The sequence below is a fragment of the Salvelinus sp. IW2-2015 genome, linkage group LG13 (genome assembly GCF_002910315.2).
Source record: "Salvelinus sp. IW2-2015 linkage group LG13, ASM291031v2, whole genome shotgun sequence".
Lineage (NCBI taxonomy): Eukaryota > Metazoa > Chordata > Actinopteri > Salmoniformes > Salmonidae > Salvelinus > Salvelinus sp. IW2-2015.
In genome coordinates, this window is record NC_036853.1 from 18,181,305 (window position 1) to 18,195,497 (window position 14,193).

Genomic DNA, 14,193 nt, shown 5'->3' on the forward strand with positions numbered 1-14,193 from the left:
ATTTAACGGCTCCACTGCTGCTCCTTTGGGATGCATGGACTTAATCAGTTATATTTCACAGATGCCATCTTTTATATATGGGTACACATTAATCTGCAGTGTTTCAAGTCCTTAATTGGACAGAACCATGTGGGATAGGCCCAGAATGAAACAGCAGAGAAGAATGATGGTTCTCCCTTTAATTGAACCGGGCCTTGCTGCTTGCACAACACTCAGAGGACTTGTTGAAGTGAAACAACATAACTATTCACAAACAGTGCCTCTGATAATATTGAAAGAAGTTACTAAACTGGTAATAGGCTTCTGTGTTTATTTCGATACTACTGCAATCTCGGTACCCAGAACCATAGCTTGCATATATAACATCTTGAATAGGTTATTAAGTAATTGAATAGTGTTGGGGTAATAGTGTGGGATCTTGATGTAACAGCAAGCAATTGGCTGAATTCTTTAATAAGCTAAAGCATCATACGTTATACTTTATTTAACTATTTCTTCAGAAATATAAAACACAATATTTTTTGCAATGCTTTGATGTTATCCACAACTTTGCTGTGTTTCTATGGTACATACGGTGCACACTTTGTTTTTGTTGGCTCGATATCTTGTTATCTACCTACTCTAGCTATTAACGATGTAGGCCTATATGACATGTTCTGACTACAAAATGATGCATTCTTAAAGAGTTTCCCTTTGCAGGTCTGCAGCTGAGACAGCCTGCATATTATGCTATCTATAGATCACTGCATTTTATTATTTTATCCACAGAGTATTTTTCATGTGGTATGGATTTAAATCTGTCTGCCTCAAAATTGGATTTTCAGAATTATATTTAGCGTAGCGTCCCTAAATTGACTCTTTGGAGTAATAAGTCATTTTTTATTGCTAAAAGTATTAAATGCACACGCTTGTTGGTTTTGCATGTAAAACTGTGCTGTGCTTAGAGTCTGATGTGAGTGCTGTGAGTCATCTTCAGGAAGACTCCAAAAGATGTTTAATAATCATCAAACACTGTAAAATACCTGACTCTCTTAAAAAACTTCACATGGATTTTCTTGCAAAGTTTGAACTAAATAGGGTATTTACAATCTGAGTAAATCTGCAGAGGTATAATCAATGTTTGCATGTGAATGTACCGCAGCTCTGTGTTCATACCTTAGAGACATCCCAGGTTATTCATCTGTTCTCTGTTTTGTACTCTCTGTCTTCCAGGTTTCTTAAGCACAGGGGACCAAGCTTCCAAGGGAAACTATGGACTTCTTGATCTGATCCAAGCCCTGCGCTGGACTAGCGAGAATATTGCTTTCTTTGGTGGTGACCCTTTACGAATAACAGTTTTCGGATCAGGGGCTGGCGCCTCCTGTGTCAACCTCCTGACCCTGTCCCATTATTCTGAAGGTAACCGTTGGAGCAATTCAACCAAAGGTATAATGCAGAGGTTGCAACTTTTTCAATTTTCAGTGTCGCATGCCACCTGTGTGATTTAAATTGATGAGAATATTTAGTTCTCGAATGGCTGTATACATAGCCACAGGAAGTAGGGGTGCTGAGGGTGCTGCAGCACCCCTTGAAACATCATAATAAAAACATATATACACAGTACCAGTCAAAGGTTTGGACACACCTACTCATTCCAGTTGTTTTCTTTATTTTTGCTGTTTTCTACATTGTAGAATAATACTGAAGACATCACTACTATGTAATACACATATGGAATCATGTTGTAATCAAAAATGTGTTCAACACATCAAAATATATTTTAGATTCTTCAAAGTAGCCACCCTTTGCCTTGATGACAGCTTTGCACACTCTTGGCATTCTCTCAACCAGCTTCATGAGGTAGTCACCTGGAATGCATTTCAATTGACAGGTGTGCCTTGTTAGAAGTTAATTTGTGGAATTTCTTTCCTTCTTATTGCATTTGAGCCAATCAGTTGTGTTGTGAAAAGGTATGGGTGGTACACAGAAGTCCATATTATGGCAAGAACAGTTCAAATAAGCAAAGAGAAATGACAGTCCATCATTTCTTTAAGACATGAAGGTCAGTCAGTATGGAACATTTCAAGAACTTTGAACATTTCTTCAAGTGCAGTCACAAAAACCATCAAGCGCTATGATGAAACTGGCTCTCATGAGGACCTCCACAGGAAAGGAAGACACAGAGTTACCTCTGCTGCAGAGGATAAGTTCATTAGAGTTACCAGCCTCAGAAATTGCAGCCCAAATAAAAGTAACAAACACATCTCAACATCAACTGTTCAGAGGAGACTGCGTGAATTAGGCCTTCATGGTCGACCTGCTGCAAAGAAACCACTACTAAAGGACACCAATAATAAGAAGATACTTGCTAGGGCCAAGAATCACGAGCAATGGACATTAGACCGGTGGAAATCTGTCCTTTGGTCTGATCAGTCCAAATTTGAGATTTTTGGTTCCAACTGCCGTGTCTTTGTGAGACGCAGAGTAGGTGAACGGATGATCTCTGCATGTGTGGTTCCCACCGGGAAGCATGGAGGAGGAGGTGTGATGGGGTGGGGTTGCTTTGCTGGTGACACTGTTGGTGATTTATTTAGAACTCAATGCACACTTAACCAGCATGGCTACCACAGCATTCTGCAGTGATACGCCATCCCATCTGGTTTGCGCTTCGTGCGACTATCATTTGTTTCTCAACAGGACAATGACCCAACACACCTGCAGGCTGCGTAACGGCTATTTGACCAAGAAGGAGAGTGATGGAGTGCTGTATCAGATGACCTGGCCTCCACAATCACCCGACCTCAACCCAATTGAGATGGCTTGGGATGAGTTGGACCACAGAGTGAAGGAAAAGCAGTTAACTAGTGCTCAGCATATGTGGGAACTCTTTCAAGACTGTTGGAAAAGCATTCCAGGTGAAGCTGGTTAAGAGAATGCCAAGAGTGCGCAAGAATCTAAAATCTTTTTTGATTTGTTCAACACTTTTTCGGTTATTACATGATTCCATATGTGTTATTTCACAGTTTTCATGTCTTTGCTATTATTCTACAATGTAGAAAATAGTAAAAATAAAGAAAAACCCTTGAATGAGTAGCTGTGTCTATACTTTTGACTGGTACTGTATATATTTATTTATTACAGAATTATTGCGATGGGCCTTTACTAGTCCTGTATTAACTGACCGAAATAGCCGTCTGCGCCCCCCCCCCCCCKRCGGCAAAAGAATCGCAGCACCCCCAACCCCAAACTTCTTCCCCTGTGTAAAGTGCTTTTGATTCTCTCTCTCTCTATCCTTCACGTATACATTTTAGTTGCCATAGTCCCCACCTTTCATATGCCACTCTGCCTCACAACCACAAAGAACTGTAGACAATGCTGCTTCTTTACTTTTCCCTTCCTTTCTAGCAGCTGGATATATACATTTGTATTTTGCCCTGTTTTTCTAGGACCTTATATTGTGTAAAACTCTTCTCAGCGAGAAGGTTAAAGTTGACTAAAGCACTGACCATATAWAGGCTCTAATGGTATTCCATACCCGATCGCCAGACCCACTTTATTTGGATTGTATCGCTATCTCACCTCCTAATGCACGTTCTTAGGGGAGCCCCAATCAATGTTATCATGTCAGTGTATTGCTCCCTCTAATCTTATTGTCTTCAGAGATTAATTAAATACAAAATTATTAATATTCATACCACAGTATGACACTTTTCAGACACAGCATGATCAATCCTGCTCCTACAACTTTGTCATTTCCATATTTTTCTCAATGTTCATGTGTGGGTTGGATCGAAAGACAGATTTCATATCAACATGTTTGAAAATGTTATAATTAAAGCAAGTTTTCTTTGTTATTAGAATTATAAAAATACATGTACGTTAAAAGATGTGATTTTTTGTTTATAAAACATCATCAGAATTAACCATATGTGTCATGATAATTCCTATGATATTGTAACTGTGTAACAGGTCTGTCTCCAAACCTTGTCAAACAAACCCTGAAATAGAAGTCTGACTGTTTGTAAAGCACTAATCTCTGTTAACAATGCAGATGTCTGTCAAGACAAGAGACAATGTCTCTCTGTGCTCTCCCAGGAATTGCACAATAAACTAAGCAGGACAAATTGACTTTTACATTTTCAAGGTTGTGAGGAGAGTTACGTCTATTGCCAGCAAATTTAATCGCTCTTCAAGTGCACATAACTCTACAAGTGCACATTTAGATTTTAGTGTGAGTACACATCATGCTGTGTTTGGATATGTTTAGTAATGACAGTTTCAGTGGCATTTCCTCCTGAGTGGCAGGTCATGTAGAGAGAGAGTAGAGTAATACTTTGGGAAATTATTTTATCACAGCATGCATCATCAATGACTTACAATGATAGGACCCATGATTAAGACACATAAGGCCCATGCACCAACCATAGTATCCCTAAAAGAATAGTCTGTTTTCTATCATACTCTGGGGGAAAGCAGGCAACAACATTTCCCTGTGTGATGCATTGTGATGCTACAGTATGAGGTGTTGTCTGACTCTGGTTGGCTTGTATCTTGTCTCTCGGCAGGGCTTTTCCAGAGAGCTATAGCACAGAGTGGCACTGCGTTGTCCAGCTGGGCAGTCAGCTTCCAGCCTGCTAAGTACGCTCGCATGTTGGCCAAGAAGGTGGGCTGCAACCTGAAGGACACGGTGGACCTGGTGGAGTGTCTGCAGAAGAAGCACTACAAGGAGCTGGTGGACCAGGARATCCAGCCAGCCAGGTACCATATCGCCTTCGGGCCTGTCATTGACGGAGATGTGATCCCAGACGACCCCCAGATCCTCATGGAGCAGGGCGAGTTCCTCAACTATGATATCATGCTGGGCGTCAACCAGGGCGAGGGCCTGAAGTTTGTGGAGCTCATCGTAGACAACGAGAACGGCGTCCAGGCCAATGATTTTGACTACGCCGTGTCCAGCTTCGTGGACGACCTGTATGGTTACCCGGAGGGCAAAGACATTCTGCGTGAGACCATAAAGTTCATGTACACGGACTGGGCTGATAAACACAACCCAGAGACCAGGAGGAAGACCCTACTAGCTCTGTTCACTGACCACCAGTGGGTGGCTCCGGCCGTGGCCACAGCAGACCTCCACTCCAGCTTTGGGTCACCAACGTACTTCTACGCCTTCTACCACCACTGCCAGACAGAGCAGGTGCCCCCGTGGGCAGACGCAGCCCACGGTGACGAGATCCCCTATGTGTTTGGCCTGCCCATGATTGGTCCCACAGAACTGTTCCCCTGTAACTTCTCTAAGAACGATGTCATGCTCAGTGCTGTGGTGATGACTTACTGGACAAATTTTGCCAAAACTGGGTACGTGCAGTACTGAGAACTATTTTAAGTTGTAATGTGTTTATGCATGCGTGCATGTGTGTGTGCGAGCAAGCTTGTGTGTGTGTGTTACATTTTTGTCTAGTTAAAGAATTGAATACCATGTTGTATATATGTTTATGTTTTATGTTGGACAGCATATCAATGTGTATCATTGTCCCATCCCATATTCAAAGACATGCTGTTAATTAATGACAAATGATGTTTGCCTGGAGAGTGGAATTCTCGATAGAAAAAAACATTTAATTATTTTTTGCTTTGCCTTTAAGCATGTAGTCATGGAAGTAATTGTTTTTTGGAGCATAATGGGGGACAATGGCTTTTTCCCTCAGCAGCCAAAGAGCCCAAAGGGACCAATGGGATACTAATGATCTACATATATAACAGTAAATTGACATATAAAACAGGGCACCTATGAGATTTATGCCTCCACTTTGCATGGTTAAGCCAGTTTATGATGTGTTCTGACTGGCTCCATATGCCATTCCCAGAAAATGGTGCTCATTCTGCTGGAATGAGCCTCCATTCCTCATGCTTTGTAGTGGTGCTTTGCTCATACTAAGTCCCGTCTTTCCCTTGCAGTGACCCTAACCAGCCTGTCCCCCAGGATACCAAGTTCATCCACACTAAGCCTAACCGTTTCGAGGAGGTGGCGTGGACTCGCTACAACCAGAAAGACCAGCTGTACCTCCACATCGGCCTGAAACCCCGCGTCAAGGAGCACTACCGGGCCAACAAGGTCAACCTGTGGCTGGAGCTGGTGCCCCACCTCCACAGCCTGAACGAGGTCACCCAGATAATCTCCACCACCACCAAGGTCCCCCCACCGGAGGTCACGCCCAGGACACCAAAGAAGATCCCTGTCAACACCAAGAGGCCTAACCCRACMCCKTTCCCCACCGAGACRCAGGACAGTCAGAARCAGCCCTTCCTGGTGGARCAGAGGGACTACTCCACWGAGCTGAGTGTCACCATRGCRGTGGGRGCKTCGCTGCTCTTCCTCAACATCCTGGCCTTRGCMGCKCTCTACTACAAGAAGGACAAGCGGCGGCACGACGTTCACCGGCGCTGCAGCCCCCAGCGCAACACGACCAACGACCTGGCTCACACACAGGAGGAGGAGATCATGTCCCTGCAGATGAAGCACACGGATCTGGACCACGAGTGTGACGCCATGCACCCACACAAGGTGGTTCTGAGAACTGCCTGCCCGCCAGACTACACGCTAGCCATGCGACGCTCTCCTGACGACATCCCCCTCATGACCCCAAACACGATCACCATGATCCCCAACACCATGCAGGGCCGCCAGTCCTTGCACAACTTCAACACCTTCCCCAGTAGTGGACAGAACAACACCCTGCCTCACCCACACTCACACTCCACCACCAGGGTATAGCCGGACGGACGGACGCTGACACACACAGCACACGCCAGAGCTCACACCCAGCCTGAATCAAACGGATGTGGAATAACTTCTACTCCTGTGAATATATGAAAGGAATATAGGAATGTTGCTGGGACGGGAGAATAATTTCATTTTATATAAAAGAAGATATGATTAAAAGTACAAAAATATTTCAAATGAAAAAATGAATAAAGAGAAGGATCATTTTTATTTCTGGTATTGCAACAAAACAAGGTCAACTTTTCCAGCTATAGATATCGCCTTCGGAATTTTATAAACGATTGCTTGATCCTGTTATCATGGAAAAGAGAGAAACCTCAGTGAAACCTCAGAGGAGTAGCAGGGCCGCTTTGTAAATGAAAGAAAACATATTGTTTTCCTGAGGCATCAAACTGTAGATTACTCTTTCTGGAGCCAAGATGAGATGCCGCTTAACCAATTTAGGCATGTGTTACTCTACAAGTAGAGGCAGTGTAAGATATGACAAAAACTATCTAGAGAGAGGGGGAAAACTCTTAAAGAATATGCACAATGTAGACATTTTTTAAATGTCTTGGATTCTTTTCATCAATTTATTTTTGGGGAACAGTTTTATTGTATAGAACCTATTTACATATCTAGATATGTACACAAAGCACCAATGCTGTTTAAGTCCTTCTTGGGCGTCAATACCGCAAATCTGCCAGCAGAACAAAAAAGGGGGGATCCACTGGCTTTCTGGCAAATACAGCTTCATCACACAAGTGCTGTCTATACCGAGAGCTGGAGGACAAAGGATACTGGATATTTTTAGCACGACGCGCATGACAATTTATCTGCTTGATGGCTGTTCTGCTGATTAAGTCATAATTAAGAATACTTTTCATCCCCATTGGATTGGTTTGAAGGAACACTACTGATTAGCTTACAAATCCATAGGACTTTGGGAATGGTCACATGGGTGAAGGTCATGGGTCATAATTGGGGACAGTAGGGGAGGGTGGGCTTATGGTAACTACAGTACATACACAATAGCTTGAGTGAACATGGGTATAAGGACTAGTTTTGTACAATTTGTGTTGGTACAACTTTTTGATAGTGGTGAATCACTCGCTGTTTGGGATCCCAATGGAGGGACCTTTCATTGTACTCTTTTAGTTTGGATCAATGTTCTTTGCTATTATACATATTGGGTTTCTTATCACCACTCTTGACTAGTTCAAGACCACTTTAATGTAGAAAAGTAATTACCTGCACTGTTGATTCTTTTTTGGGGGGTGGGGTTCGTATGAATGATTCCTGAACACAAAGCGTGCCCAGGGCTATGAAGAAGGGAAGGTGAAGGCTAGGGAATAGGAGCACCTCTTGACTGCATACATTTTCTTTCCTCCTATTATCCTTTCATAGAGTATGTTCCGTAGCGCTGTTTAAAGATTAATGCGTATAAATGTGTAATTGAAGCGAGGAGGCCCTCCGCTGACATGTTGGATGTGCCTGCAACCCAACAGCAGGAGGAAGAGAGGCGGGGTGGAGAAAGAGAGAGAGAACAGGGGCTCCAGGAACTCCCATGGTACACCTCTCCCAGGGAGGAAACAGCATTCAGTAGAACCGCTTAGAACCGTCTAGCCAGCACCCTTGTCTCTCACAGAGTAATTTCCATTTGCTTCTGTTCTGTTCTTTTTTATTTTCTACTGATGATGCTGTACTGTATTGTCTCAGATTTTCTAGACTTTTAGTTCTTGTTGTTCTGTAGCATGGTTTATTCGTGAACACACGCCTTGGTGTCACATTGTACAAGACAATAAGTGTGTTACCATGACTGTCCTGCTAACCCCTAGGCAGCCCATAGTGAATGTTCCTGCCCTCACAATGCCAGAGTGCAACTTCCCTCTGCCAGCTATCGCAGGCCAGGGGAGTAACAATGTGTTATACAAATACATACCAGAGTGAATAGCTTAAAGGAGGAAGCCGCTGAGGGGAAAATTGTTCTCTAAACAGTCAAAAGCCCCACTGTACTCAAGCTGAGAGTGAAGACGGCACATAAGTAAGACAAAGTAGTAAGAAAAACACTTGTCCTCCCATTTTCCTGTCAATAAAGGCTGGATATAATGCATCTGCTGAGGGGAGACAGTTGCTCTACAGTCATTCAAAGTAAGAACATACCCTGCCAAACAATGGGACGTAGACAAGGTATAGCTTTTCTGGGGGAGGTGAAGGTAAATTATAGTCCACATTGCCCAAAACTAAAACGCAAGCAATTTCATCAGCCTATATTGCAGTGGTGTGACCTCTAAACAATGCTCCTCACTGGAGAAATGACACAGGGGGAGAGAAACGCCCAGCGAATTAAACATGTAATTGCACTACGGACAAATGATAAAGTAATTGGAGAACAACATTGGAGAGTTGGCAGGAGAGGCGAACGCCACAGAAGCACTCACTGTAGCACGCAGGATGAATGATTGGGGATTAAGTGGTGCGGGGAGAAAACTGTGCTCTGTTTCTGAATAACACAAAACCTCTGACACAGAGCCAGTCCTGAACAGGATGTTCCCATGAACCCCCCCCTTCACCACTCCGTACCCTACTGGGGAGGATTGGAAACAGAGTTTGAAATGGGACAACCGGTACTACCCTCCTCTCCCTACCTCCTTACCTCCCAAAAAGGCTGATTCTGCACATCCCCCATATTAAATTACTGCAGGTATGAATATGGATAGTTGCTGCTCACTATACTCTTTCTCCACCATGCTCCCTCAGTGGTTTTAAAGGCCCAGTGCAGTCAAAAACTGGGTTTCCTATGTATTATATATATTTCCACACTGAGGTTAGAATAATAWTGTGAAATTGTGAGAATTATGATAATGCCCTTTTAGTGTAAGAGCTGTTTGAAAAGACTGCCTGCAATGTCAGCCTGTTTTGGTGGGATAGAGTTTTGGCCCGAACCAATAAGAAAGAGGGTTCAAAACATCTCTGCCAATACCAGCTAGTTTTCAGTTTTGCCCTCCCCACTCAMACCACTCCCAGACAGTTTCTCTTGCTTGAGAAATTGCTTATTGCTAAGAAGCTATTTTTGTTTATTTTTGACCATTTTAATTGAACACAATCACAGTAAGGTACTTTTAATTGTTACCCATCAATTATTTGATATTGACATAAAAATGGCTGCACTGGACCTTTAAAATGTTATGAGCCAGTGGTGAAGGAGAGCTTTAAGCGCTCTCCCTCCAGATTTGCATGCAGGACTTCCAGAATGCGAGAGAAAGAAGGGGTATACCTCAAACTATAATGTGACGATGTGGCTCAGGCCTGACCTGTTTTACCTAGTCCTGGACAGAGGAGGGTCAAGAATTGTGAATGAATGTAATGCAAAGAGTGCCATTTTCAAAAAAATGCTACACAACATCTTTGAGATCTATGAAGATCTTTAAGATCTGTCAAAGGGTGATCGCTCTTTCAAAATGTCTTTGAAAAGGGCGCTATGTGAGTGGGTATTTCAGTTGTATTGTAGATTTGTCACTTGTCTTTCTTTCTGGTTAAAATAGTAATTACTTTTCTGGAGCACAATAAATTATTTTAATAAGCTGAATTAGCAGTGCTGCAACTCTTTATTTACCCGTTATGTTTGGTCAATAGTCTGATTTGATTCAATTGTAGAGTAGACACTCACAGTTAAAGAATGCTTGACAGAACTGAACTTCAAGCAACCCTGTAGTCAGTCACTTGTCATGTGGTCTGTCACACACTGTTGGGTTCCTTTGCTAGGGCTACAGTATATAGGACTTCGTGTTGATGTGTCCTAGACTTAAAACAGAATCTCAGAAATTTGACACGCAGGTTTTGACCGGTTCAGTTCTGGTTGTTAAGTGACAGAGATGAAAGATAAGTAATTTAACAGATTTTTACTGCTGTGCTTTTTGTGGTCTGTTGGGGCTGTGTCATGGAGGTGTCAATTATATATTTTCCTCTTATCTGTAAAAATCACAAGCCTATTTGGCTTTTCGTTTCATGCTAATCAGAAATTAATCTGGACTCGTCCACTTTGGAAATGGTGACATTTTACTTGTTGGCAACGATTAAAAACCAATTATGTCCCCACCTGACTTCGACATTTGAGAGCAGGCAAGAGATTCTGCCTTGAGACTGAGGGGAATAAACACAGAGCTGTTTACCGTGTGTGGTTTTAACCAAGGGCACAGATGCTCCTGCCAAAGAGCAGCTCAAATCCTGTTTGATAAGGGTTCGCCATTTCCCATTATGGAGTATTTCACAACATCAAACACTTTTGCCTCTGATAACCAGTCTTTCATTTACATGCACTGTTCGATCGATCTCATTTTTCATCCCAGGGCCATTTCTTGCAAGCCTTTTATAACATTAGATAATTGCTATGTACTTAAGCAATGTTTTATAAAACTGTTGCGTAACTTTGTTCTACCTATAGCGCAGCAGCATATTTTGTGAAATAGATTGATTATCCTGTCAAAAGTGCAATGCAATATGCTCTGAGAGTTGGGAAAACAAGACAGAAGAGTTGACCTATACTAATCCTTATGTATGTTTCAGATTTGAATGACTGTGGGTAGGTAACTAGCATCACATTTATGTTTGAATTGTTGGCTACAAATGGATGTTCAACAGCAAATCAGCTACACTTCGATCATGTCACCCCCCATTTTTGAGTACAAGGGAGTCACTACAAATAACCATACACTTCTATGTGACCCTGTGTAACTGACTCTGCCAATAGACAATGTACTTTGCATTATTTGTGGTTTGTTTTCTTTGGAACCTTCAAAAATAAAGTTAACAGCCTCCTCCAACCCAAACCATTTTATCTGTAATGGTAAGGCTTCTGTTTGCCTTCAGTGACTTAAGTTTGTGTGTGGACATCCATGGCTTTCATGAGCATTTTCAATATCATTAATAAATATTATCTTATTTTTTAACTTGCTCAGACTATTGTCCTCCTGTGTTCTAATGTACCTGCCTTATACATTATTCCAACACAGCAACTCTGACTGGTGCTGAAGAGTCTTTCTATTTTTAACTTGGGGAATCTTACGCATAAATAGTTGAGGTCAAATATTACTATGGCTGGGCGATATGGCCAAAATATATCAGAATATTTGTCTCATTTTTGACAGTATGAAGATATTTTAAGTTCTAAATATGTTTCATGAGTAGTGCTTGACCCTAGGATGGAAAATCAAGTCGTTTTAATGGGCTTCCTACTTTCTGATTGTTGTAAACTCAATCAAACTAGGACAAAACGGACAGGGAGGTAGTCCAATTTGTAGAACTTTTCAGTTATTTAGCATTGTTTCCTCGTTATAGACTCCACTCCAGCAAGTTGATCCATACCTTATATCGCCCGGCCTCTTAATATTACAAACCCGTAGTCTGCATTATCTGGTGTATGATATTGCATACATATTTTGTAAATGCTTGCTGTCCATTACATTTTCCAAAATGTTATCTGCATATGATACACATGAGAGACATTTTCTAACAAGTAGGACTCTGTCGTTTTATCATTATCTTTGTTCTTTCGACAACAATGTATAAAAGCATTGTTCATGCGAGCTAAATTCAATTGGAATTAATGAACTGCTCACCGTTGCTTGCCGGACATGTGGATGCTAATGCTTACCCTTGGGTAAGGCAATTATAGTTAAGAAGTTGAGGCACCTCTATTTATACTGAACACACGTGTTTGATCGAAGGTGAGTATATGAGCACACACAGGCATTAATTACATATACACAGGCATTGATTGATACAAACATTCGCTCATCATTGTAATGACCTAAGTTTGAACTTGAACGTCTGCATGAATCTTGACCACCTGGACTCCAATGTTGGTGATTCAACTTCAACCCTGATATGGCACATGCAGGAATCATATACTACTCTTAGTTGTGGACTTCGGCTTTCTTTGACTATGAACTCAATTCAGTTGAACCTGCATTGCTGTTTTTATGCAGTATGATCTTATGAAAGGTCCAATGCAGCAGTTTTTATCTCAATATCACATCATTTTGGAATTAATAATTAAATACTTTACTGTGATTGTTTTCAATTAAAATGGTAAAAACGAAACAACATTTGCTTCTTAGCAAAGAGCAATTTCTCAAGCAAGAATGTTTCTAGGACTGTCTGGGAGTGGATTTAAGTGGGGAGGGAAAACTGAAAATTAGCAGTTATTGGCAGAGAGGTTTGGAACTTCTTTCTTATTGGTCTATTAACTCATTTACTGCCTGGTGATGTCACCGGGCAGGCCAAAACTACATCCCAACAAAACAGGCTGAAATGTTGTTTTCAAATAGCTCATACACTAAAAGAGCATTATCATAATTTTCACAATTTCACAGTATTATTCCAACCTCATAGTGTAGAAATATGTTAAAGGAAACATTTTTTATTTTTTTTATTTTATTTCACCTTTATTTAACCAGGTAGGCTAGTTGAGAACAAGTTCTCATTTGCAACTGCGACCTGGCCAAGATAAAGCATAGCAGTGTGAACAGACAACACAGAGTTACCACATGGAGTGAAACAATAAACAAGTCATAACATGGTAACGAAAAAAAAGAGAACTTATATACATGTGTTGCAAAAGGCATGAGGTAGGCCAATAAATCGAATAATTACAATTTAGCAGATTAACACTGGAGTGATAAATCATCAGATGATCATGTGCAAGAAGAGATACTGGTGTGCAAAAGAGCAGAAAAGTAAATAAATAAAAGCAGTATGGGGGGTGAGGTAGGTAAATTGGGTGGGTAGTTTACAGATGGACTATGTACAGCTGGTAGAGCATATGCGATGGCCCTACCATGCTTTCKSTGGCTAGCAATGTTTAATCAGAGCTTATTAAATTTCCTTTTGAAATATCTAGAAATGTGACTGTTTGTTGTCAGGTGTCAACATTCATGAATGCACCTCGTGTCTTTTTAACTGAACAGTTAAAATCTAAGACTTTATTGACTCTCTGTTTGTCTGCCTGCCTATCTCTCACCACCTGTGTTGTAATGAGCACAACTCAAAAATACATAGGAGAATGTCTTACTTAACAAAGGAGGCACAGCATCTCTCCATGTCATACAAGTGGACTGAGCATGGGGGAGTTATTTATAGTCAGGCAGTATCCTTAGYCACCGTGCTTCTACACCTGCATTGCTTGCTGTTTGGGGTTTTAGGCTGGGTTTCCATACAGCACTTTGAGATATCAGCTGATGTAAGAAGGGCTTTATAAATACATTTGATTTGACATTTGATTTGTTTCCTTGAAACTGGAATCCTTAATGGTGAAACAGCCATGTCCGTTTGCGTTATTACTACAACAAAGAGCACAATATGTKCAGCAATTTTTTTTACCATGCTGCGCAACGCTCCTCAACTTGGCAACATAAAACATTAACGATGGTGGGGCGGACAGTGGAGCTGTTTCC

At 41.6% G+C, this 14,193-nt stretch overlaps 1 protein-coding gene across 1 annotated transcript in view; it reads left to right on the forward strand.

Annotated features, from left to right (window-relative positions):
• Positions 1-11,692, forward strand: part of LOC111972231 (neuroligin-1-like) — a 296,521-nt gene extending 284,829 nt beyond the window's left edge. Inside the window, exons 5-7 of the mRNA XM_023999169.2 lie at positions 1,213-1,425; positions 4,545-5,334; positions 5,935-11,692. Coding sequence (XP_023854937.1) covers positions 1,213-1,425; positions 4,545-5,334; positions 5,935-6,751 — 1,820 coding nt within the window. The 3' untranslated portion in view covers positions 6,752-11,692. The remainder of the gene's footprint in view (positions 1-1,212; positions 1,426-4,544; positions 5,335-5,934) is intronic.
• The last annotated feature ends 2,501 nt before the right edge of the window (positions 11,693-14,193 follow it).